This window comes from Actinia tenebrosa, unplaced genomic scaffold (assembly GCF_029948245.1).
Source record: "Actinia tenebrosa isolate PJP-AT-01 unplaced genomic scaffold, QUT_ActTen_1.0 PGA_scaffold12__29_contigs__length_12842862, whole genome shotgun sequence".
Lineage (NCBI taxonomy): Eukaryota > Metazoa > Cnidaria > Anthozoa > Actiniaria > Actiniidae > Actinia > Actinia tenebrosa.
The window spans coordinates 2,976,608-3,000,037 of record NW_028292572.1 but is presented as its reverse complement, the minus strand read 5'-3'; the positions used below and the strand labels follow the sequence as shown (position 1 = coordinate 3,000,037).

The window sequence follows — 23,430 nt, the reverse complement described above, 5'->3', positions numbered from 1 at the left end:
TGGAAATTTTCTGACTGACAACTAAGCACAGCTGTTTCGGATTTACCTTATAATCACTGCATCAGAGATCTCCTTGGTATAAACTGGATTTCTCTGAAAGAATAATCATAATCATAATCATTCATGCAACTTTTTAGTTAACTAACTCACTGAATAACAGGCATTTGGCTATTTGCTGAGCTAACGGTTGAGTTGAGTTTGAGTTGCGCGATGGGAGGCTTTTACCTGGTCTAGAAAATACTTCTAGTTCCATTTTCCGTTCAAAATATGCTTTAAATTGAGAAATCGCCGAATGTTTACCATTCCACTTCACATAAGTCTTTTTATCAAACAATTGTCTTACAAGAGTTGTCGTTCGTTTGGCCATCACCCCACATCTTTATTATATGGTAATCTCACCTTATTTTGAAGCAAGTGTGAGCTGGTTTTCAGCGATATTTTCGGAATTTAAAGCTTAAAATCATTGAAAACCTGCAGTTATAATTGCAGAAAGACATCTTAAACAATACGCCATCTTGGTTGGCACAGGAAGCCCAATGCTACAAATACAGGGATCCCGCACATACATAACACACATTGTAAAAGCATTGAGGCGAATGTGAAAAGCGTTATTATGAGCACCACATCATTATGTTATATTACCATCATAAATATGGTTCGTGTTCTTCTCGTGAACCTTTTGGACATGTTCACAATGTAGAGTAACAAGCAAGCAGTGTGACCTACCGGTACGTACGTAGTTCAACCGGAAGTCTTACCGATATGTCTCTTGGTAGGTAGATCGAGTTAAAAATATTAAAAACAAGTTAAGAGAGAATTCTTCTCGTATTCAAGCAGTGAGCGCCAAAAACTATTTTCTTGAAAAAAGGCTGTTGTACAAGGCTAAAATCTTGTTTTTCAGAAAGCTTAACTTGATTGGAAGTGGAGATAACCGATGAAAGTGGAATCAAAGTGTTGAAACCCGGGCCAAAAAATTATTCGAAAATGATGTTTAGGCCTTCATTTGCTTATTTCCCGTATATTTCCTATGAAAAAGCCTGACAAAGCAACATTCTAACACAAATGCAACAAACCATCTTTGTACAATAGTGAAAATACCGCTTCAAACAGGCATTTTCTCATAGAGTGTAAACAATATAACCGTGAAACTTTAGTAATACTAAAATATAGCACAATTTCTTGCAAATTCCATTGTTTAATTAGCAATGTTTTGTACTATTTACTAATTAGTGTTTCACGGATTAATTGTTTGCACTCTATTACATCAGTTTATATAAGTGTTTTAAAAAGGTTTTGAGTGTTAACCAAAATCGAAAATTGGGATCAAAACTCATCCGAAAGTCTAGTTTTTAGCGCTTTTTTTGCTTATTATTGAAAAAAACATTTCCTCTTAATATAATGTGTATCATCATCAGAATGAGTTTGTTGATAAACAAACTTATTGCTTATTATTGCTTATATTGCTTATTATTATAATATGGATGTATGAGTTATTTCGGGCTGCCGGAAGTGGTTTTCACTTTTTCGAACCAGAGAAAAATTAACTTGAAGCAGTAAACGACTAAATTTGTTTAAAAAATATCAAAGTAAATAAAGACAAGAAATAAAAAATAAACAAATACAAAAAAATATGTGACAATGATCATTTAGGAAACTCAACTCAAACTCAACTCAAACTGAACTCAACCGCTAACTCAGTGATTATCCTGTCTCTGAATAACAAAGTAAGGAAGGATATATATATATTTTTACCAAATTGAGATGATCCTCAGTATATGAAGCAACAGATGCAGCTGCAAATTGAAAGGCTTAAAAGACTGATAAACCCAACTTATGCGTCCTTGTCGTCTCATATGAGACTTGGTAGCTCAGTTATTAGAGCATGGCACCGGAATAGCCAGGACAATGGTTCAAATCCCCTTCAAGACTAAAGACTCCCATTCAATTTGCAGCTGCATAAAGTTGCTTCATATACGTACTGTGAGGATCAGCTCAATTTGATACATTCACCACCACAGTACAAATATATATATTTCCTATATATATATTCTCATACGTACACACGCGCACACACACGCACACACGCACACACACATGCACACACACCCATATCACAGGAAAACATTTCTAAAAAACATAATGGTTTTTAGAATGGTAATTATAGTAATTCCAATTCAAAAAACATGAATGGAAAACAGAACACTTCCCATTTATGGATTTTATACTAAGAAATGTTAATGATTGGTAAGCTGAAAACATGATGTGTTTGCATGACTTTGCATAATACATGCATGGTTCTCCAACTTCTCATAATGGCTTTTCCATGAAAGTACATAAATGGTTTTTGGAGTGTGGTGCTTTGCATAATTCCCACTATAATAACCATTGATTGAAAAGAACAAGCTTGCCACTGATGGTTTTTGGGATAAAAACAAACAATGGCTAGGAATTCGAAGCTGAAACCATAATGCGTTGCAGTCATAAAACATGCATGTTAAATCTCCAATTACTGGTAATGGTTTCTCACTATAACACATGGCTAATTTGAGACTGAAGGGAAATTTTATAATTCACTATTTTATAACAGTGGCAAATAGTTGAAAACAAGTTTGTTGTAGGATCTTTAAGGCCTATAGGGCAAACGTCGAACTTTCCATGCACCAAAATTAATTACATCAAAGAATGCAGCCTCATTATCACCTGATGATATCCGTTGTTTTTAATGAGTTTGGTGCATGGAAATTTAGATGTTTGCCCTAGGCCTAACTCTGCTTATAAGATATTTCCACCAAACTCATTACATCGTTAACCACATAAAAAATTGCTCTGAAAGTCATCAGTAGACTTTAACTTTGCTAATGCCTGATGATGAAGTCAAGATGTTGACTTAATCGAAAGTAACATACAAACCTTAATTTATATTTATTGCTATATTTATCTACTTATTTTGCACATTCTTGCCAATTTTTAGGAGAAAAAGTTTAACGTTAGAAGTTTATTTTCTTTTAGATTCTTTATTTACCCAGTTCAATTTGTCCACAGTCTCCAATAGTTCATAAAGAAATTAGTGCTAAATATCATGCAAATTATCTCCAGAACAAGCAATTAACAGTGACCCTCAACGTTTTTTGGCTCTTTCATACAAGTTAACCAATGTCTTTTATCAATGAAAGTACTGTATGAAAAAAAGTTTGATGTTGGAACATTTGCTCGCCAACGTCCTTAAGAAAGAAAAACAATAGTCTGCTTGGGAATTATCTTAAACATTCTCATAACTCAATATTGCTCATAATTCAACATTGTGTTTTCAATTGTGTTTTCTATTTCTTCACGTGGTTTATCATTAATGGGAAATTATTAACCATTGTTTGCTTTTAGAGCAAAAACCATATATGTTTTTTAATTCTAAATGCCATTGTTGTTAAAGTGCTTATAAGCCTTTGCACAATATTTTCAGAATTGATTCTTTAAGATAGTGGATAGTTAATTGTGAAAATATTTTGTCATTTGAATGTCGGGTCTTTAAGATACAAAGGTATATTTATTCCCAATATGTTAATTCACTATGACGTAACATAAAGGATCATTTAATATACAACACTGCACTTGTTCTGGAATACAGTATTTTAAAAGCATCACCCTTTTACTCATGACTCACATAAAGCTTCTTACAAATTTGTTTTCAAAAAATCTCCAGCGTTCAATATTAAAAGTTGCCATTAACATATTGAAAATATAAACCTTCGTATCTCAAAGATCCTGACATTCAAATGACAAATATTTTCACAATCAACTATTCACTATTTAAAGACTTAATTCATATGCGAGTTGCAAAAACTGAGGTGTCATGAAGCCTGTGAAAATTGACCAGCGAAATATAAAAACCTGTCCACTATTCCAAAACATAATAATATGGTTACTCTTATCAACCTCTTATTAGCAAAGTTGTTTTCTTCTATTAGTTGCCTGCAAATCATTATAATTTCAGGAGGAAAAGTGACACCTCAGTTTTGGAAATTTTCTGACTAACAACTAAGCACAACTGTTTCAGATTTACCTTATAATCACTGCATCAGAGCTAGATCTCATTGGTATAAACTGGATTTCTCTGAAAATAATTATTATAATCATAATCATTCATGCAACTTAGTTGACTAACTCACTGAATAATAAAGTAAGGAAGAATATATAAGTTGGATTTCTCTGAAAAAAATAATAACCATTTATGCAACTTAGTTTACTGAGTAACTGGACAACATCAAAAATGAGCAAGCAAATAACAGCAAATAACAGCTTCAAGGACAACAACATATAACATTAAAAGCAACAACATAGGCAACAATAACAACAAACAAATTGGGTACTATCGTCGTGTACGGATTAACAAAGTACGTCATAGGTTTCCAAACACACGAGTGGAATTTGAAAAGAATTCCCCTGACAATTCCCGTACATGATGATACAACCACAAATTGAACAACAAAAGGATATTTTCAACATCAACAACATCAATGCAAATAAGAACATAAACAAAACCCAGTATCAACCGCAACAGCAACAACAATAGCAATGACATAAACAACAACATCAACATCATCAACATAAACAACATCAAAAACAAGAACATGAACAACGACAATGACAAAATTAAAATCAAAAACAAGAACATCAACAGAAATAAAAACAAGCAGCAACGACAATACATCAAGAACAACCAGGAATGACTCCACAAAAAACTGAAGTGACACGAAGGCTGTTAAAATTAACCAGCAAAAAATCAAAACTATCCACCATCGCAATTAAATTATAAAACTTTTTATTATCATTGTGTTACTGTTATCAACTTCTTATTCGCTATCTCCCATGTATTATGAATGTTTTGTTTTTCATTTGGTGACCCAAAAATCATAATTTGAAGAAGAAAAATGACACCTCAATTTTGAAAGTTGTTCTTTTTCTAATTAGCTAACTTTTTCTCTCAGATCAGCTGGAATATCAACAACCACAACATTAACAACAATTTTATAACAAAAAAAAAAAAACAACTCAACATCATCCACATTGATATCAACATCAATAACAGTATCAACATGAAGATCATAGACATCAAGATCATCAAGAGCATCATCAACATCAGCAAAACAGCATCAGCCACCAAACTTCAAGAACATCCTCAACAACTTCTACAGCACTGACAACGTTAAAAACAACATCAATATACATCCAATATCAGCAACAACACTTACTGGAACAACAACATGAAAAGCAACTACAACATCATCAATATATAGCAACAACATCATCAACGACAACATCATCAACACAAAATGAAGAATGACAACATGACTACAACAACACCAAATACATCAACAGCAACAAAAATACATTCATCAACAAAATCCATGACAAGGCCAGTAACATCTAAATCAACAACATCTAAATCAAGCAAAAACAACTACATCATCAACAAGAACCACATAATATTAAACATTAACAACATCAATAACATCGAAATCAACAACAAAAACACCAACAGCGACAACGTCTACATCAACATTATCAACAACTGCAACATTAAGAACTATATCAAGAACAACATCAATCACATCAATGTAAAGCATTGGTTTTCAGATGCATGTTTCGTGGATGTTCATTAACCAATCAGAATGCGTGTTATATCGTGCTATAATTGTTTCTTAGGGTTAGTGCCTACTATTGTAAAGCTTAAGATACACGGTGTAGCATTGCACGCAACATTGCACACAACAGGACTGTTGCAGCAACAGGACTGTTGCAGCGTGTCTACCCCTGAAACCTGTTGCACACAATATTGCATGTAACAAATCTGAAGTTGAATCGAGCTCTACTGTTGCAATTGTGTGCAACAAATTCCTTTGTGATCATGGCTGCAACATAGCATGCAACATTTTGAAATTTCGAACCAATCAGCTTGCAGCAAATGTTTAATTGGTGGCCTAATTTCTTGGCATAGCGCACTGACACAAGCAATGTTGCATGATTTTGTTGTTGTGTCACCCTGGTTAAAAATTTGTTGTGTGCAATGTTGCATGCAATGTTGCACTGTGTGTCCGCACCTTAAGCGCACTCACTTACTGTGCATCTACAATGAGGGATACCCGAAGGTTTCAAAAGCAAAACACCCAAAGGTTTAGAAAACGTCTGGCTTGGGACAAATTTAAGGCCAAGAACAATAGCAATAACTATCTCTTATGTAGTAAAAGATGGATCAAGAAGTAATCTTCAAGAATTCAGGTGTTTTAAGGAAGTACCCCATTTACACCTTAAGGCTTAAACATGTTTTAAAGTGGTTTAACTAAACAGGTTTGGAAAACTATCTACAAACACTGCAAAATATTTGGTGAAATTATGCATGTAAACTATCCTTTGTCTTGCTGACAATAATTTAGAAAGTTTCATTATGATTATATTGTAGGTTTCTAGTTTCTCAATTTTTTTCCTAATGAAAACTAATTTTGCTGATCTTCAACCCTTAATTTCCGTAAAACGTCTTGATAAATCCCCTTACTTGTTCTTCGAAGTAACCATTCTTTTTCCCAGACAGATTGTGCACGTCGCTTACGTTTTTTTCGCCTCAGCACGATTGATACAAAGCTTAAAGCCCCAACTCGTCTACTGTCCACCATTTTGTTTGTTGTTGTCCCCAGTCTCTCTTATGTGGCAAACCGAGAGAATTGCAAACGATTTTATGATTATATTGTAGCGGACATCTTCTTTCGTTCAGTGGGGACATCTAATTCAGTAATGGGTACACAACGCAAAACGCTCGTCGATTATATCAGCGTTTTAATTCTCGATAATCTTGATGTTCTTCAGTTATTTCATTCACAATAGACAGATTTATAATTACGAGGTTCACTAGAAATAAAAAGTTACAAATTAAAAGCCTATATCTTACGGAAAATCAAATATAATCTTGACATACCATATGGTGTACGTATTACGATCGTCTTGCTGCCTGTCCCGGCTTACATCCCATAATTTCAACTTATGAATATTAATAACCTACGCTAATTAGGAAATCAAATAGTTGTCGTCTACATTACTGGCCCCAAATGAGGCATTTCTTATGGATCATTTCTTAAATCATTGTCCTGACGACAATAACAAATTAATTTGGTTTCATAGCACAATTATCAATTAACTCAACAATGTTCTTGTGTAATTCGCTAACAGTGCTTCCTTGATTCTTGAGGCTTTAATCAACTCCTTCCAGCAAGCACAATTTGTGAATGGGACGGACCAACTCTGTCTTAGACGTCTTGACTCTTGCGGAGCGTACAAGTCCCTCCCTTGCCTTGTAAACTTCTAGTACACATGCCAGAGGCCACTGGCCCCGTTTAACGGTCTCGTCCACCACCAAAACAACATCACCTTTCGCTAGGTTCCTTTGTGGGGAGATCCATTTCTGCCTCAATTGTAAAGTTGGTAGGTACTCTTTGAGCCAACGGCGCCAGAACAGATTGGCTAGATATTGACACTGTCTCCATCGACGTCTGCCATAGTTATCAGAAGCCGTGAATACACCTAGAGGCATACTCGCTCCTGGACGCAGTAACAGGATATGGTTAGGCGTTAAAGGGGAGTCGTCCTTGGATCATCACTGCAAGTTGTCAACGGCCTACTGTTAAGAATGGCCTCCACTTGCGTCATTAAAGTCAACAGGACTTCGTCTGTAGTAACTTGCTCCCTCAACAGGGCCCTTAAAATGGACCTTACAGATCTTATGATTCTCTCCCATATTCCACCCATGCTGCTGGCTCCTGGGGGATTAAACTTCCAGACGATTTCTCTCTGTTTTAGGAAACTCTCGATCTTCTGAACATTCCATTCTTGTAAAGATTTGCGTAGCTCTCTCTCACCACCCTTATAGTTAGTACCATTGTCGCTTCTGATTTCGATGGGTCTTCCTCTGCGATTCATGAACCGCTGCAACGCATTGATGAAGGAATCTGCTTCCAAGCTATGAGCAACCTCTAGATGTACGGCTCGTGATGTTAAACAAGTGAAAATGCATCCGTACCGTTTCTCTGTGCTCCGACCTCTTTTCACTAAGAATGGACCAAAGAAGTCTGTTCCAACAAATGAAAATGGTGGTTCGTCAGGGGTGAGCCTGTCAACTGGCAAGTTTGCCATCTGTTGGGATATAGGCGGGGCCTTACGTCTTCGGCAGTCAAAGCATGTCGTCAGCACACGTCTAATTAGGGATCTTGCGCTTACTATCCAATATCGCTGTCTTACAAGGGCCAGTAGGTGTTCTCTTCCAGCGTGGCCGTACAGTTGGTGATAATGTCTAATAACAAGCTCGCAGACAGGGTGGTTCTTCGGTAGAATTGGTGGATGTTTGGCTGCATCAGAAATTGGGGCGTTCTCTAAGCGGCCTCCAACTAATAAAACTCCTCCTTTAAGCACGGGGGCTAGCTTGAAAATGCAACTTGCCTTTGGTAGGGGTTTCTCTCTTGTGGAAACTTTGACTTTCGACTTCTCAATCTGTTTGCTCAAGATATTCACTTCCCTTGTGAAGCCTTGGCCTTGTACATCCTTGATAATCGCAACTTCTGCTTCTCGAATCTCTTTCACAGTTATTCTTCCTCTTGTAGCAGGCTTAACTTCAATATCATGCTTTGAACTTCTTAACTTGTTTACGAAGTAGTTTCTGAATCTCAGCATCCAGGCAATGGCCACCTTTAAGCGATACCAATCAGAGTAATGCTCGTACATTCGTTGCAGGAAGTTCTTTGAGTCCCTTTGCTGTGCCATATAGACCTGTCTCTCTCTCTCTTCACTTCTGGGTCGTCACTTGGTACCTCAGATATCTTGAGAACTGGTGCTGGCCACGAATCTTGGCCTTTCCATAAAAACTCAGGGCCGCACAACCATCGCCTTCCTTCGTCTCCTGTAATTTTCTCCGCGGTCAAACCTCTGGACGCATCATCCGCAGGATTGTCTTTGGTATTCACATATCTCCACTGCTTGGGGGTAGAAAATTCGTGAATGATAGCAATCCGATGTGCCACGAAGATGTTGAATCGTCTTGAGAAGTTGTTGATGTATTGAAGCACTGTTGTAGAGTCAGTCCAGAACGTCGACTCAGTCAGCGGCAGATCTAGCTCGGCTGTTAACATCTTATCAATTTTGACTGCTACAACGGCCGCCGATAGTTCTAAGCGAGGAATGGTCACTGGTTTTACAGGAGCGAGCCTTGACTTCCCGTTCAGGAACGAACAATGTACTTCCCCATTAATGTCAACCATCCGCAGGTACGATACGGTGCCATAAGCTGACTGGGAAGCATCTGCGAAATGGTGCAATTCATAGGTGACGATGTCTCCAAGGTCAGGTGACTTCAAGCATCTCGGTAGCTTCATATTTGACAGTCTTGGTAGGTCTTCTAGCCATCTCTTCCACTCAACGAGGTTATGTTCAGGGATTGGGTCATCCCATTTTAGTTGCTGTCTACAAAGTTCTTGCAAGATTAGCTTGGCTAACAGGACGAATGGAGCAGCGATACCCAATGGATCATAGCCAGGACTCGTTATGGATAACATCCCACGTCTTGTAAGAGACCTTTCCTTTACCTGTGTCTTAAATCCGATGCAATCTTTCTCGACATTCCATTCAACTCCTAAGGCTCTTTCCGTCGGAAATCGTTCAAAGTCTAGTTCCTTTACAGCCTTAGCTCTTTCAGATTCAGGTATCGACTTGAGGACTTCTTTACTATTGCTCATCCACTTTGTGAGACGAAATCCTCCTCGTCGTAGCAGTTCAGTCACTTCAGATGCAGTTCGTATAGCGCCTTCAACAGTACTTGTCGACTTCAGCATATCATCCACATAGAAGTTCCTATGCACGATGTTCACAATCTCATCATTAAATTCGGTTTGATTGTCGTCAGCTGTTTTTCTGAGTGCAAAATTCGCACAACTTGGCGAAGACGTTGCACCGAAAATGTGGACTAGCATTTGAAAATTTGCTGGCTGTTGACTAAGATCTCCATCAGGCCACCAAAGGAATCTAAGCATGTCACAGTCCTTGGGCTCAACCTTGACTTGCAAAAACATAGCTTCGATATCTGCTGCTAGTGCTATGGGCTCTTCGCGAAATCTAGTAAGGACGCCTACGAGATTGTTCGTTTGATCAGGTCCTTGCAATAGTTGGTCATTTAATGACATGCCTTTCCATTTGGCGGCGCAGTCGAATACCACGCGTAGCTTCTTGGGGGTAATCACAGCATGGTGGGGTAGGTACCACACTCTCTTCTGGTCAAAATTCTCGTTGGGAAGGCGACGGGCATAGCCCTTAGTCAGATGGTCATCTATAACTTCTTTGTATTTCTCATAAAGTCCAGGATCGTTCAGGAATCTTTGTTTTAATGTTGCAAGTCTAAACTCAGCCATCGGTCGATTGTTCAATGTACAATAACTGCTGTTTCTCCACGGCAGGGCCATTTGGTAGTGACCCTCAGATAAAACCGTGCTTTCCTGCATGATAGACAACGCTCTTTTATCTTCTGCTGACATGCATTCTTCGGAACTTAGTACTGCATCTCCGAAATCGGTCCTCCAGAATCTTTCAACTTGAGCCTTAAGCTCATCACCATGGGAAGATATGTAGTGTGCGTTCAAGCTTTGTTGATGCCTAGACTCAGTCATCGGTCCTACGATGGTCCATCCAAGGAGTGTCTTGACCGCATACGGTTCCTTCCGTTGTCCTCGTTTCTCTTCTAACGCCCAAAAGGCTTCAGGCGTATCATTGCCGATGAGTAAAGTAACTTCATCAGTGTCTATTTCAGGTATTTGTATTTCTGCTAGATGTGGCCACCTACGAATGTCTTCATCTCTGGGTGCACCTTCTGTAGTGATGTGCAATTTTTTGACTGTCCATACGGTCGGTATCTCGACGACATTGTCTGAGTCAAGAGCTGTAACTTCCAAACTCGCGGTTAATCCCTTTCGCTGAACGTTTGCCTTTTCGATAGTTGTCAACGAGAATGTTCGTTCGGCGCCTTCGATTCCCAGCTGTTCTATTAGGCGTTTCTCGCACAATGTCGTGTCGGATCCTTGGTCCAAAAGAGCGTAGGTGACAACAGATCTCTGACCTTTCTTTCCACGAACCTTTACGGGCACGATTGGAAGACATACTCTTTTCTCCTTGGCAAGAACATCGACGCTGTTTACGCTATCAGCCTTGACGACATTATAATTTTTAGCACTGTTCGTATTGTTACTTGAATCCTGGCTCGGCTGTTGATTAAGGTTAGAGCTGTTCGGTGGATGCAGCAACGTGTGGTGTTTTCCCTCACAGGAATCCACTTCACACTGTTTTTTCTGATAGCAATTCTTTGCTCTATGTCCTCGCTTAAGGCAGTTGTCACATAACCCTTTGTCTCGAACAAACTTCATTCTTTCACCTTGCGTCTTCTTCTTAAATTCATCGCAGCTTGTGAGAAGATGTGCTTGGGCACAAAGACCACACTTTACCTGGTCGTTTAAAGTATATGCGGCCCTCGAAGCTAATTGTGAATCCTTTGTTGTTGCCGTCACTTTCGGCGTTTCTGCTTGGTGTGTCGCTAGGGTGGTAGCTCTTGGCGGCCTTGGCGTGTTCTGAAACGGTTTACTTCGGGGTCGCATTCTGTCCCTGGACGTGTCCTTTGAGTCCATAATCTGTCCGAAAACAGGATCATTTGCGGCCTTTGCTCTCTCAGACAAAAATTCGGACATATGGTCTATGCTGGGTTTTCCTCCTCCGCTTCGTATCACTCTAGCCTTCTCGAGCCACCTAGCCTTTAGGTGGACAGGGAAACGTTCTGCTATTTTCTTCAAGTTGTCAGCATTGTTCAAGTCGTCATAATATCCAACGGCACGTAGAGTTAATTCACAGTCCTTTAACTTATCGGCGAAAACTTGCAGGCCTTGTCTATCAGACGCCCTCAGCGGGGGTCCCTCAGTTACAAGATCAATGTAGGCCGTGGCTATGACATAAGGTTCGCCGAATCTTTCAAGCAATAACGTTCGTGCTGTGAGGTAGCCGTCGGTAGAGTCCAATACTACACAGTTCTTGATCACTTCTTTCGCCTTGCCCGTACAATATTGCAGTAAATAATTCAATCGTTCTCCGTTATCCTCAGTCTTTGCTTCAATGTTCTGTTCGTAGTTGCGAATAAACCTCCAGTAGTGTAATGGGTTTCCATCAAAGGTTAATAGCTCTGGTTTAGGAAGCATTAAAGCGTTGGTCATGGCGCTGGTGATCCTTTCTTGCTGCTTTATCAGTTGACTGAGGACCTTCTCATGGACTGCTGGCTTAGGTGGTTCATCGTTATTGGCAGTGTCGCTTAGACGGTTATCATAATCAGCGACGTAGAACTCGGGTGTGTTCAGGTCCAGCCATGCCTGTGGTGTCGGTGCATGTGCAGCATGAACAAACTTCGGTTTGGGCTTCCTGTGTACTACATCAGGCCATTCTGTCGTCGTAAACGGGTTACTTGAGCTTCCCCTTGTCGGTGTTGCTAACGAACTGCCAGGCGTCTGGGCCATCGGGGCTGCGAATGGGTTAGTGGAGATCGGTGTTATCGGAGTTGCAAACGGGTTCACAGGGAGGCGCTGTCTAAAGTCTGCAACTCTAGTCGATTCCTTTGGGGCACTTCTTGGTGTGGAGCCAAAGGGGTTTGAACCAGGTAACACGTCGTCGTCGTCGTCGTAAAAATTGTATAGCTCAACTCGTTCGGCCCTTTCATAGATTTTTAGTTCAGTGTTTCTTTGTTCCATTTCGTGTTGAGCTTTTAGTAATGTGTGTCGACGTTTTATTTTATTGACTTGAATTGCCTCCTCTAACCGCAATTTCATCGTCATCTCTTCAATTCTTTCTTGCAATTCTTGCTCTTCCTTCAACTGTCTAATCTTAAGCTCGGCAACAGCTTGATCTGCCCTCGCTTTCAACTTTAACTTCGTTGCTGTACTTGATTGGGAACTTTCGTTAGAGCCTGCTTGGCTACTAGAATCGCAGGGTTCGACAAGAGGCAGATCAAAGTCAATGAACGGTCTTTTGTTCCGGTGGGTCCACGCATCAATTTCTCCCTCAATGTCTTTTTTAGCTTCTAGCTCTCTACTGTAAATGCCTTCAGCTTCTTCAATATCCAACTGTTCCTTCAAGCATTCTAAGTGCTGTTGACAACACCGTTCGAAGTTATCAAATGTGTTCAATATTTTCTGCCTTATCCTCAGAACGGTATCAATATCATTGAAATTCTCTGATTTCATCACTTCTTTTATATTTCGATAATTCTTTGTCAATTGGCCAATATATCCCGATCTTGAGCGTCTTAGAGCTTCAGCTCTCTCTTCTCTCACTCCGTCACAACTTTCACGATCAGCGGGCTTCTTGCGTCTTGCCGGCGGGCTTCCTGTGTCATCATCCATCGCTGCACATGGAAATTCGAGGAATTCACAAGCCGTACGATTCTTGTAAACACTCTTCGGAGATGAAATAAACGCTGGATAACTGCAGAATCAAGCTTAATAAATGTCCATCAGTCGGTGAATGACATATGTGAACAATAATGTAGCGGACATCTTCTTTCGTTCAGTGGGGACATCTAATTCAGTAATGGGTACACAACGCAAAACGCTCGTCGATTATATCAGCGTTTTAATTCTCGATAATCTTGATGTTCTTCAGTTATTTCATTCACAATAGACAGATTTATAATTACGAGGTTCACTAGAAATAAAAAGTTACAAATTAAAAGCCTATATCTTACGGAAAATCAAATATAATCTTGACATACCATATGGTGTACGTATTACGATCGTCTTGCTGCCTGTCCCGGCTTACATCCCATAATTTCAACTTATGAATATTAATAACCTACGCTAATTAGGAAATCAAATAGTTGTCGTCTACAATATTGTGTAGGTTTAATTTCTAGTTTCTCAATTTTTTTCCTAATGAAAACATAGTTTAACTAAACACGTTAAGTTGTGAATGGGGTATTAGTTTATCTTAAAGTTAAATCGGAATTGAAAAGTTATACACACCCTTTGTCTGAACAAATCCTAAATGCTTTATGACACAGTTCAACACAGGTAGCCCAAGCTTGGTTTCTGTGGTGTCATGTTATAAGGAAATGTATGGGGATTCATCAAATTTTCAATAAAATCCTTGAAACGTGAAATAAAGCCTCGAAATGTTACCCGATCATTGAGAAGTAGCACTTCTTTCGCTCTGTGTGGTTATTTTTTGAATTTAGCCCGTTTTAAGGATTTTACTGGTGGCAAAAAAATCCTTTAGGCTTTATTTCACGTTTCAATGATTTTATTGAAATTTTTGATGAATACCCCTACATTTGAAGAAAATTTACTCAAAAAGGGTCTTACTTCTTAAGACCCCTCTGGTGTGATATTCAGATTGAAGACCTTTTAAACACTGTGTTTGAATTTGAAGTTTTCCCAATTTTTTTAAATCAATAGACCACTCCCATTTCCTCTTTAAGACCCCTTTTATCTAAATATTCTTCATGATGATTCGAGCAATGAATCTAACTACTTCTTTGACAAGTATTTTTGAATCAAATTTAACAGCCATCCAGGGCAAGACTTGAACGCACGATATGCGTGCTTTCTGTGTTTGGAACTTACCGGCTTGGAGCTAAATCAGACTTGGCGTTAAGCGAATCCTGACCCCCACAAATTAACCAGGTTCCTTTGTACTTGCCACTGCGCACCCTGTTCAAGCCACAATTGAAATTGTCAATCTGAAATCAAAAGACCGAGAACGACTTGACTTTGAATAGATGACAAAAACAACGTAAACAAATGTCCAAATCGCTTGTAGGGACTTGGTATGACCACACGGAGTTTTGATCAATTGATGATTCCAGCAATGAATCTGACTACCCCTTTGACAAGCATTTTTGAATCAAATTCCACAGCCATCCAGGGCAAGACTGGTACACAAGATATGCGCGCTTTCTGTGTTTGAAACTTACTTGAGGTTCGATCAATGAAAAAAATTTACTCATAAAGGGTCTTACTTCTTAAACCCCTTTGGTGTGATATTCAGATTGAAGACCTTTTAAACACTGTGTTTGAATTTGAAGTTTTCCCAATTTTTTTAAATCAATAGACCACACCCATTTCCTCTTTAAGACTCCTTTTATCTAAATATTCTTCATTTCCTTATAACATGACACCACAGAAACCAAGCTTGGGCTACCTGTGAGTTCAATAACTAAATCTTGATTATCATGATTAGACATCACATCATTCTCTTTGTATACGAGGATGTGTTTACATCTGATACAGAAAAAAGCATCTCTAACAGTTTTTACGATGCTAATTGGGATCAATCAGGCTTTGATCATGACCATTTAAGCATAACCTTTCTGTCCTTCGTAAACCTACAGTTTTACATTAGTGGTGCGATAATAGGACGTTTTATAAACACTTAAAATGTATATCAAGGGGAAAAAAAATTATTTTTAAAATCACTTATATGTGTACAGTGTAGTAGTATGGTTGCAGTATTTTTGTATGTGGTCTTCTCCTTTCAAAGATATAGATATATTTTGAATATCAATATGCAAATGAGAAGACGTAAATTCCAGAATGTGTTACATTTTGCAGTATGATTTACGACAAGTGTTCTGAAGTGAAATAACCCAAAAGTGTAGAAAACCATATATTTTAGTTATAAGGATGATTTGTAAATGAAAAAACAGCAGTGCTTTCCACCACAGCATTTTTGTATAATAAATTAGTCTTGAATTTACGTCATCGTTTTGCATATTTCAAATGTTTAGATCTCCTAAAAGAAAATTTCACATACAAAAATACAGTCTGCAACCATACTACTACACTATTCACATATAAGTCACAATTTAAAAAAATTCCTTGATATACACTTAAATTTCATTACGCGTTTACTGAAATCAATAAATATTCTATTTAATTGAATTTTATTAAATCTATAACGGTATTAATAATTATTCTTGATATTTAATCTCAGTCTAAATATGTAAGCAATGAAAAAAGCCCTTCTATAAGCTCATTTTAATAAGATCATCAATCTTTCTAAATACGATAAATAAACTAATTTACTTTCGTAATGACTCTGACAGTAGTATTGTTCTCCTAACGACACGTGGTATGTGACGACGTCATGCCACCATGTCAAGTTGTCAGATCAAGAAAGGGCCACCAGATGCGTGTGAATGGGGCTAAAAGATGCGGGTCAACCAGATATAGGTAGGATGGGGCCCCCAGACATATGTGGAATCGTGTCCGGTTAATATAAGTTTTATTTCATGATGACATGCAATTGTTCGTAATTCATTCGTAATTCCTAAGTCACGCGATATATGACGTTAGACGTGTCACGTGGTCTGATGACTGACAGCACAAGTCTCACCAGTGCTACCAAGTTTCGTTACCATAGCATGCTTCGTTCCGGAGTTGTGGTCAAGGGGCCAGAAGTTGCGGGCCACCAGACTGTAGGTAGCACGTGCTAACCTTCTCACTTTTCTAGACTAGACGAGCTAAAAGCAAAAAGTAATTTGATCATAAGCTGCGTTCGTGAAGGCATGCTGGCAAAATAACGTAGGCGAAAATCCGAATTCCATGTTGAAGAACTGCTGGACTGCTGGAATTGAAACTGGATATTTTTTCCCCGATTATCATGAAATTATGGCATAAACATTTTGCGCAAATTGGTTTTCATTGTACATTAATAGCTCTATCACTGTTTTTCGAATCTTTGCAACTTAATTCTACTTCTCCTTTGGATTCTTAGAGTCTCTGATAATAATAATAATAATAATAATAATAATAATAATAATAAGTACTTATAGGGCGCATTTCTAACCTCAATGCGCCTAACAATGCATATATATATATATATATATATATATATATGATAACTAATAATAATATTTTTGAAATAAAAATGCCTTAATTAAGTTTAGCTTTAAAAGTTTCTACTGTTTCTGCTCTTTTAATGTGTTCAGGGATTTAATTCTACTATTATATAGCTACCTATTAATATTATATGTTAATCCCGGCATCAGTATTTATCCATGTGGGTTATTTTACGCGATACTAGTCCTAAATTCTGAGATATTCTAGCTAATTTGTTGAGCTTGTGAGTCACAGCAACGGTTACTAAGGGGAGCCGGAACCATGATTTTGTACAGAGTAGTTATTCAACATAAACGTTTCAGTGTTGCCGATATGTTGAGCAAATAGTAGGTTTTCTTTGTTATAGTAGTTACATGCAGCATAAATATTGCGATCATCATGACGAGCCTCTCGTCATTACGTTGATCAAAGTGTTATATACTCGTCTGTTAAACAAATGACACTTACTTTCAACGGGAAAAGAATCATACGACCTTTTGCTTTAGGGCGAACAAAATTTGAGGAGGTAAAGCAATAAAATAATGTATAAACTGCACGTGAAAACCCATAGTCAGCATATCCAAGAAAGTGCATATTTGCATGTCTGTGGTCAAAAGTTGGTCTTATGCAGAAAAACTCTACCATTTTATGTCCATCAAAACACAAGCGGCAAATTTTCTCTTTAGAATTTCCACTATACACAATACTCAAGTGCAATAACATATACACAATAAAACTCCAAGTCCGGGGGAGGGAAATTTGGGGAAAACGTATCGGGTATGCTTGTCGGAAATTTTCAAAGATACCGTTATTTATTCAAAAAGGACGTCGTTGGACGATTTTTTTACACCTATTTCACGATTATTCGCCGAAGGCGGAGTGAATGTCGGGAAATATTTACCGAGACGTGAGTCCTCGGGCGGCGAGGTAAATATTCTCCGATATTCATTGAGCCTTTTCAAATTTTATTCATCTCTATAAGCGGCACAAATCGACAAACGAACGTGCGCATGCGCGCTATATTCACCTGGACCCGGTTGTACGAAGCCTGGATAGCGCTATCCGGATAAATCCGGATAAATCCTTATTCAGTCGATAAGTTTTCATGAAACCTTCAAATACACTTTAATTTTTTTAGTATATTATTTCTCTCTTATTTCTTTTATTTTATATAGCGTTTACTACAATTAAACTCTATAATTGTACACTTCGTTTCATGGGTTTATGAAAACCGCTTTTACAGATGCACCAGATATCATAAGAAATGCTGAAATTCTAAATTTCAATTTTATTTCCTAAAAAATACCAAATCGCTGACTTTTACGCATAAGAGATACGACGAGCATACCTAAATCCTCCCTCCGTGACTCCAAGTGCACGAGTAACAAAACATGCATAACTCAACGCTTCGTATATATATATATTTTCGAGTCCAATTTGGAGTAAATTTGAACAAGTGGGTTTTCAAAGAGTTCGAAATTGCACGAGACGTATTTCTTTTTATAATATGCATGAAGAAATTGAAAAGAAAAATGTAGTAAGGAGTATTTTGCTCAAGAAAAAGCAAAAATCCTAACAATAAAAAACTAATAATAATACACGAAAAATTTGAAAAGGAAATTGGAGGACTTTGCTGAAGGCAAAGCTAATATCTCAAGAATAAACTATGAGCACGCGCGATCGATGACGTTATGATGGCTTCAGATTGGGCGAACCCTCTTCAACCAAAACTTTATTCAAAAACAGAACGAAATCCGTCTCAACGTTTTTGTAAGTTTCTCTATCATAATTGTTCTTTTACCATCGAAAAATATAAGGTTTTGATGCTTAGTAATGTTAACAACAGCAGAATTAAGAAAAAATTGATTCTCAACCCGTTCTTGGACTTTTAAAATTTTCCCTGTATTTCCTTTTTTCTGCACCGAATTTCTTTTTTTCTTTTCTTTTTTCTTTTTTTCTTTGCACTGTGTTCCCTTGAGACAGCAATGCTTTTAGCCAATCAGCATCGATAATTTTTTTCACTTATGTTACTAGAGAGTTAATTATACTAGAGGGGAAATAGAAGACTTGCACTAACAGGTCACGTGACCCCAACCCCCTTTAAAACAAGCAAATGAATCAAAATAACCCCAAAAATGAAAAGAGCACCTCAACTAGTTTAGCGAGAGGACGAAGTTTCAGCTCGAAATGTTGACTATAGAAGAAATTACATTAAATGTAAAATCTAATATTATAAAACGATTTTTATGGGAAAAGTGTTGGCTGCTAAGCGCTTACCATCCAGCGCGTTTTCCCATATAAATCCTTAAGGTAACTCCCTTGTTTTGCACTGCGCATTTTTCTGCGCATGATTCTAAAACCATTCTTGGACTTTTAAAATTTGCCCTTTATTTCCTTTTTTCTGCACCGAATTTCATTTTCTTTTTTTTTTTCACTGTGTTCCCTTGAGATGAAGAAGAAAAAACGCTTGCATTCAAAGAAAAAAATATCGGTGAGGGCCGCGAAGTCTTGTGATATGCATTCAAAGAAAAAAAAATCGGTGAGGGCCGCGAAAGTCTTGTTCGTTCGTTTTGTGATATGCACTTTCCATAAAGTATTCTCTATGTTTACCTTACTAATGTCTCAAAAGCTTCTAGCTCAGCACAGGTCCCTTGCTAACCGGGAGAAATTTTGGCGAGTAAACCAGAAAGTTCAAGACATTAATGAAACTATATCTTAGATTAAAAACCAAGGAGAAAACCATTGAAATGTAATTCGCAAAGCAAAGGAAAAGAGAGCCGAGTGTAAATAATTTGAAAAGTTTCTAAAATACTTAGAACGAAATAATAACAACAACGACGAGGAGGAAACGCGAGAAGACGAGTTTACTACAAAAAATAATTTCGGTCAGCTTTCTCAAACGTGTAACCTATTGTTTTACGCGAGTTAAAAAGAAAGCTTGAGTTCAAAACATGAATGAAACTATGATTTTCTTAGACGACAAAACGAAAGATAACCTCGTTGAAATACAAGTTGCAAAGCGAAGGAAAAGGTAGCCGAGATGTAAGCTTAAATGTTTTGAAAAGGTTTTAAAAGCCCAATTATTCAATATTTCTGAAATGCCCAATTGGGATAAATTAATAGAATTTTAGTAAAATACTAAAAAAGACATGACTCAACCTTTGAATGATTTTTTAGTTGAACTTTGTAAACTGAAATACTTTTTGGAATTTTGTAAATCGAAACACTGTCCTGAACTTTGTAAACTGAAATATGTTTTAATTGAAACCAAATTAATTGAAAATCTAGGTGTGAATATGATAAACAAAAAAAACACCTCGGTAAGTGCTTTGTGCAGTAGATTTTTATGATATTTAACAACTCGCGAATAAAACCGTACGCGCGCACTTTCCATTAAGTAATCTCTAAGAACGGCACTAAACTTTTAGATAAAAATAAAAATTAAATGGCAAGTGCCAATACAAACCTAACCCATTCGCCGATATTACTTGTATATAAGGTTCGAACTCGTTCTCGAGCCTTGGATAAGGTAAAAACGGAGCGAGAAGAAACACATCCGATGTACGGCGAACAGCAACAATGTTTAAAGTAATGCTGTTTCACGCTTTTAAAAAAGCGCGTGCATTTTGACCCGTGCACGTGGTTGAGCGACACGAGACACGTGACACGATCGTACAATCAAATTCCCTTATTTTCCCTGATTTTCTTAACCGGAAGTCGCACAAAAACATGAGTTTGAAGCATTTTACCAAATACCCACAGGGGGCCACTTGTCTTTCATTGCTTACGAAAAAGTCTTGTCGCTCCACCAGTTTTATATTATTTACCGCTGTACATAATATTTAAAGTGCATATAACCTTTATAGGATTATGATCAATTTTGATTTTCTGTGTGTTGGAGATGAATAAACAAAAAAAATTTTTCCATTGACTAAATATTCTCGGAGATATAACGCCCTAAAGTACGCAGTTTTGCTACGCCCCATCAATTTGGACGGGATAAAGGGAAACTGAGACCGAGCAGAGCTCGCTGAGTGATGACGTCTAGATGTGTTGTTGCTGGGTGCTCAAACACCACAGATTTTACGAAAGGTACATACTTGCATAAGATCCCATTTCATAACGACAATCGCCCAGAAGCAAAGATGGATTGATTTTGTGAAGAGAAAGCAAGCAAATTTCAACCCCTCGGCTACCTCCGTCATATTTTTTACACACTTCCTATCAGAGGATTATAATCAGAGATTTGATTTTGTCTCGTAAAATCGTCCTCAGTTAGTTAAAGATGAGGCTGGGACTAAGAATAAGTTTAATGAAGAATATTCTATTGAAAAATCGGGGCCGACCACGTTCGACCTCTGATATATATATATATACGCCTCTTGACACCTGTTGCCAAGTAGAGTATACATCGGAAAGCTTTACTCTTTGATGACGAAAGGAAAGATAGTTCCGCATTAAAGATAGTGCATCGTCACTCAAACCGTAGAACTTTAGTGATATGCAGTCAAAAGTCTTGCTCAAACTAGCTGTTGAATATATTTGACAAGTTGTTTTATTGGACAACTAGCTGTTGAATGGGACAGCAAATTGACATCGCCCTTTTTTGAAATGGTTTCCTTGAGTGCTCAAAAAGTCAACAGATTTCGCTAGATTTTGTCTTTTTACACAGCAAAAAGGGTCGTAATTTTAAAAGCTTGATTACTAAAGGTAACAACGAGGAATCTTCGTTGACAGAATATGTCTTTTGTCTGTTTGATTGGACAAGCAGCTGTTGAAAGCGACAGCTGATTGACATCGCACTACTTTGAAATGGTTTCCTTGAGCTCAAACAGTCAACATATTTAGGTTTCGCTAGATTTTGTGTTTTTACACGGGAGATTGGGCTGCCTGTGGTCACACTGCACATGATTTATCTGCAGGGCCAGCCTGATTCGCTAGATTTTGTCTTTTTGTACGGGAGTTAAACTCATCACAGTAGATGAGCTTGGCGTTAGTGCTTATTACTCGGGCTACCTGTGGTAAGCCCGAGTTTAGCTTTCGGTTTTCTATACAAGTAAGCTTGGCACGTTCCACCAACGTATGGTGACCCCACGTCTGTGGCCCCACACCTCTGGTGGCCCCTGTCCCATTTTCTCCGCGGCAATACAACCTGTGGTTACGAAACTTGGCAGGGATGTAGTCACGTGTCCTGTCAGTCACCCCAACGATTTTGGGTGTATGACGTCACATATCACGTGACTTGCTAAGATAACATTATCGCCAGTTTTTGAAATAAACCTTTTTTTGACGTTATTGCACTACCAAAGTCTTTGTATGCCACCGCTGATGGTAACCAACCCCCCCGGCAGCGTGACGTCACAGGTCACGTGACCTATAAGTAACGTTTTATGGCTAAACCATGACGATAAACCGTCCATAACACTACTTACAAAGACACGAGATAGAAATTGAACATTTCCCATGCCGTATTCTTACACACCTGTGGTGACCCCATCGTGCCAAACGTCTGGTGGCCCCACGTCTGGTGGCCCCTGTCCCATTTTCTCCGAGGCAATACAACCTGTGGTTACGAAACTTAGCAGGGATGTAGTCACGTGTCCTGTCAGTCACCCCAACGATTTTGGGTGTATGACGTCACATATCACGTGACTTGCTAAGATAACATTATCGCCAGTTTTTGAAATAAACCTTTTTTGATGTTATTGCACTACCAAAGTCTTTGTATGCCAACGCTTATTGTAACCAACCCCTCTGGCAGCGTGACGTCACAGGTCACGTGACCTATAAGTAGCGTTTTATGGCTAAACCATGACGATAAACCGTCCATAAAACTACTTACAAAGACACAAGATAGAAGTTGAACATCTCCCATGCCGTATCATTAGAAAAAATCTGTTAACATTTGGTCAGCTACGATTTCAAGCTCACGCCCCCTCGAGCTCATGTAAGCCCATACAAATTATGTCTCAAAAACACGGTTTTTGGATCGTTTCTCAAAATAATGACTATCTGTAGCGGCAAAAAACAGAAGTGGATTCAGTTAATTCAGTTATTCACGGACTGTATTATATGGTTTAGATTGAATTCTATTGAAAAAAACCACCGTACTTTTTGATTTGAATGTACGCTAGCTATTGGATGTATTTTACAAGAGAAAATGCATGACGTGACCGGGGTCAAGCTAGAAAATCGTCTCTCCTTGATTTAAAACAGAACCTGTCAAAAAAAAAAAAAAAAAAAAACAGAAGTGGATTTGAAAACCCCGGGCTTTTCTGAACATTTTGGTATATAATTCATAGGGATTTGTTAAAATTTAGAACCGTATTTTTGCTGATTTTATAAGCTCATACTATCTGTTGGCCTATACATTCGCCTCTTATGGTTTCTTAGGTTTCGTAGCCTCGAAAACACGCTAACAACTAGTTAGCGAAAGAACAGAAGATTTACGGGTCATTTAGGATGTTTTGTCACGCAGTTTACTTGTGCTATATAACTTTAC

The 23,430-nt window shown here is 38.1% G+C and overlaps 2 protein-coding genes and 1 long non-coding RNA gene across 3 annotated transcripts; 1 reads left to right on the top strand and 2 right to left on the bottom strand.

The window, feature by feature from the left end:
- The first annotated feature begins 475 nt into the window (after positions 1–475).
- Positions 476–6,931, top strand: LOC116292728 (uncharacterized). The gene is made up of 2 exons (XR_004196700.2): positions 476–772; positions 4,983–6,931. It is a non-coding gene; the product is annotated as an uncharacterized LOC116292728 (long non-coding RNA).
- A 683-nt stretch (positions 6,932–7,614) lies between these two features.
- LOC148911956 (uncharacterized) lies at positions 7,615–8,709 on the bottom strand. The gene has a single exon (XM_089028370.1). The coding sequence runs from the start codon at positions 8,707–8,709 to the stop codon at positions 7,615–7,617; it is 1,095 nt and encodes a 364-aa protein (XP_088884496.1).
- On the bottom strand, positions 8,597–13,934 carry LOC148911955 (uncharacterized). Its single transcript, XM_089028382.1, has 2 exons — positions 13,823–13,934; positions 8,597–13,755 (listed from the first exon to the last, which is right to left on the bottom strand). The coding sequence occupies exon 2, from the start codon at positions 13,452–13,454 to the stop codon at positions 8,727–8,729; it is 4,728 nt and encodes a 1,575-aa protein (XP_088884508.1). The 5' UTR covers positions 13,455–13,755; positions 13,823–13,934; the 3' UTR covers positions 8,597–8,726.
- Positions 13,935–23,430: the final 9,496 nt, after the last annotated feature.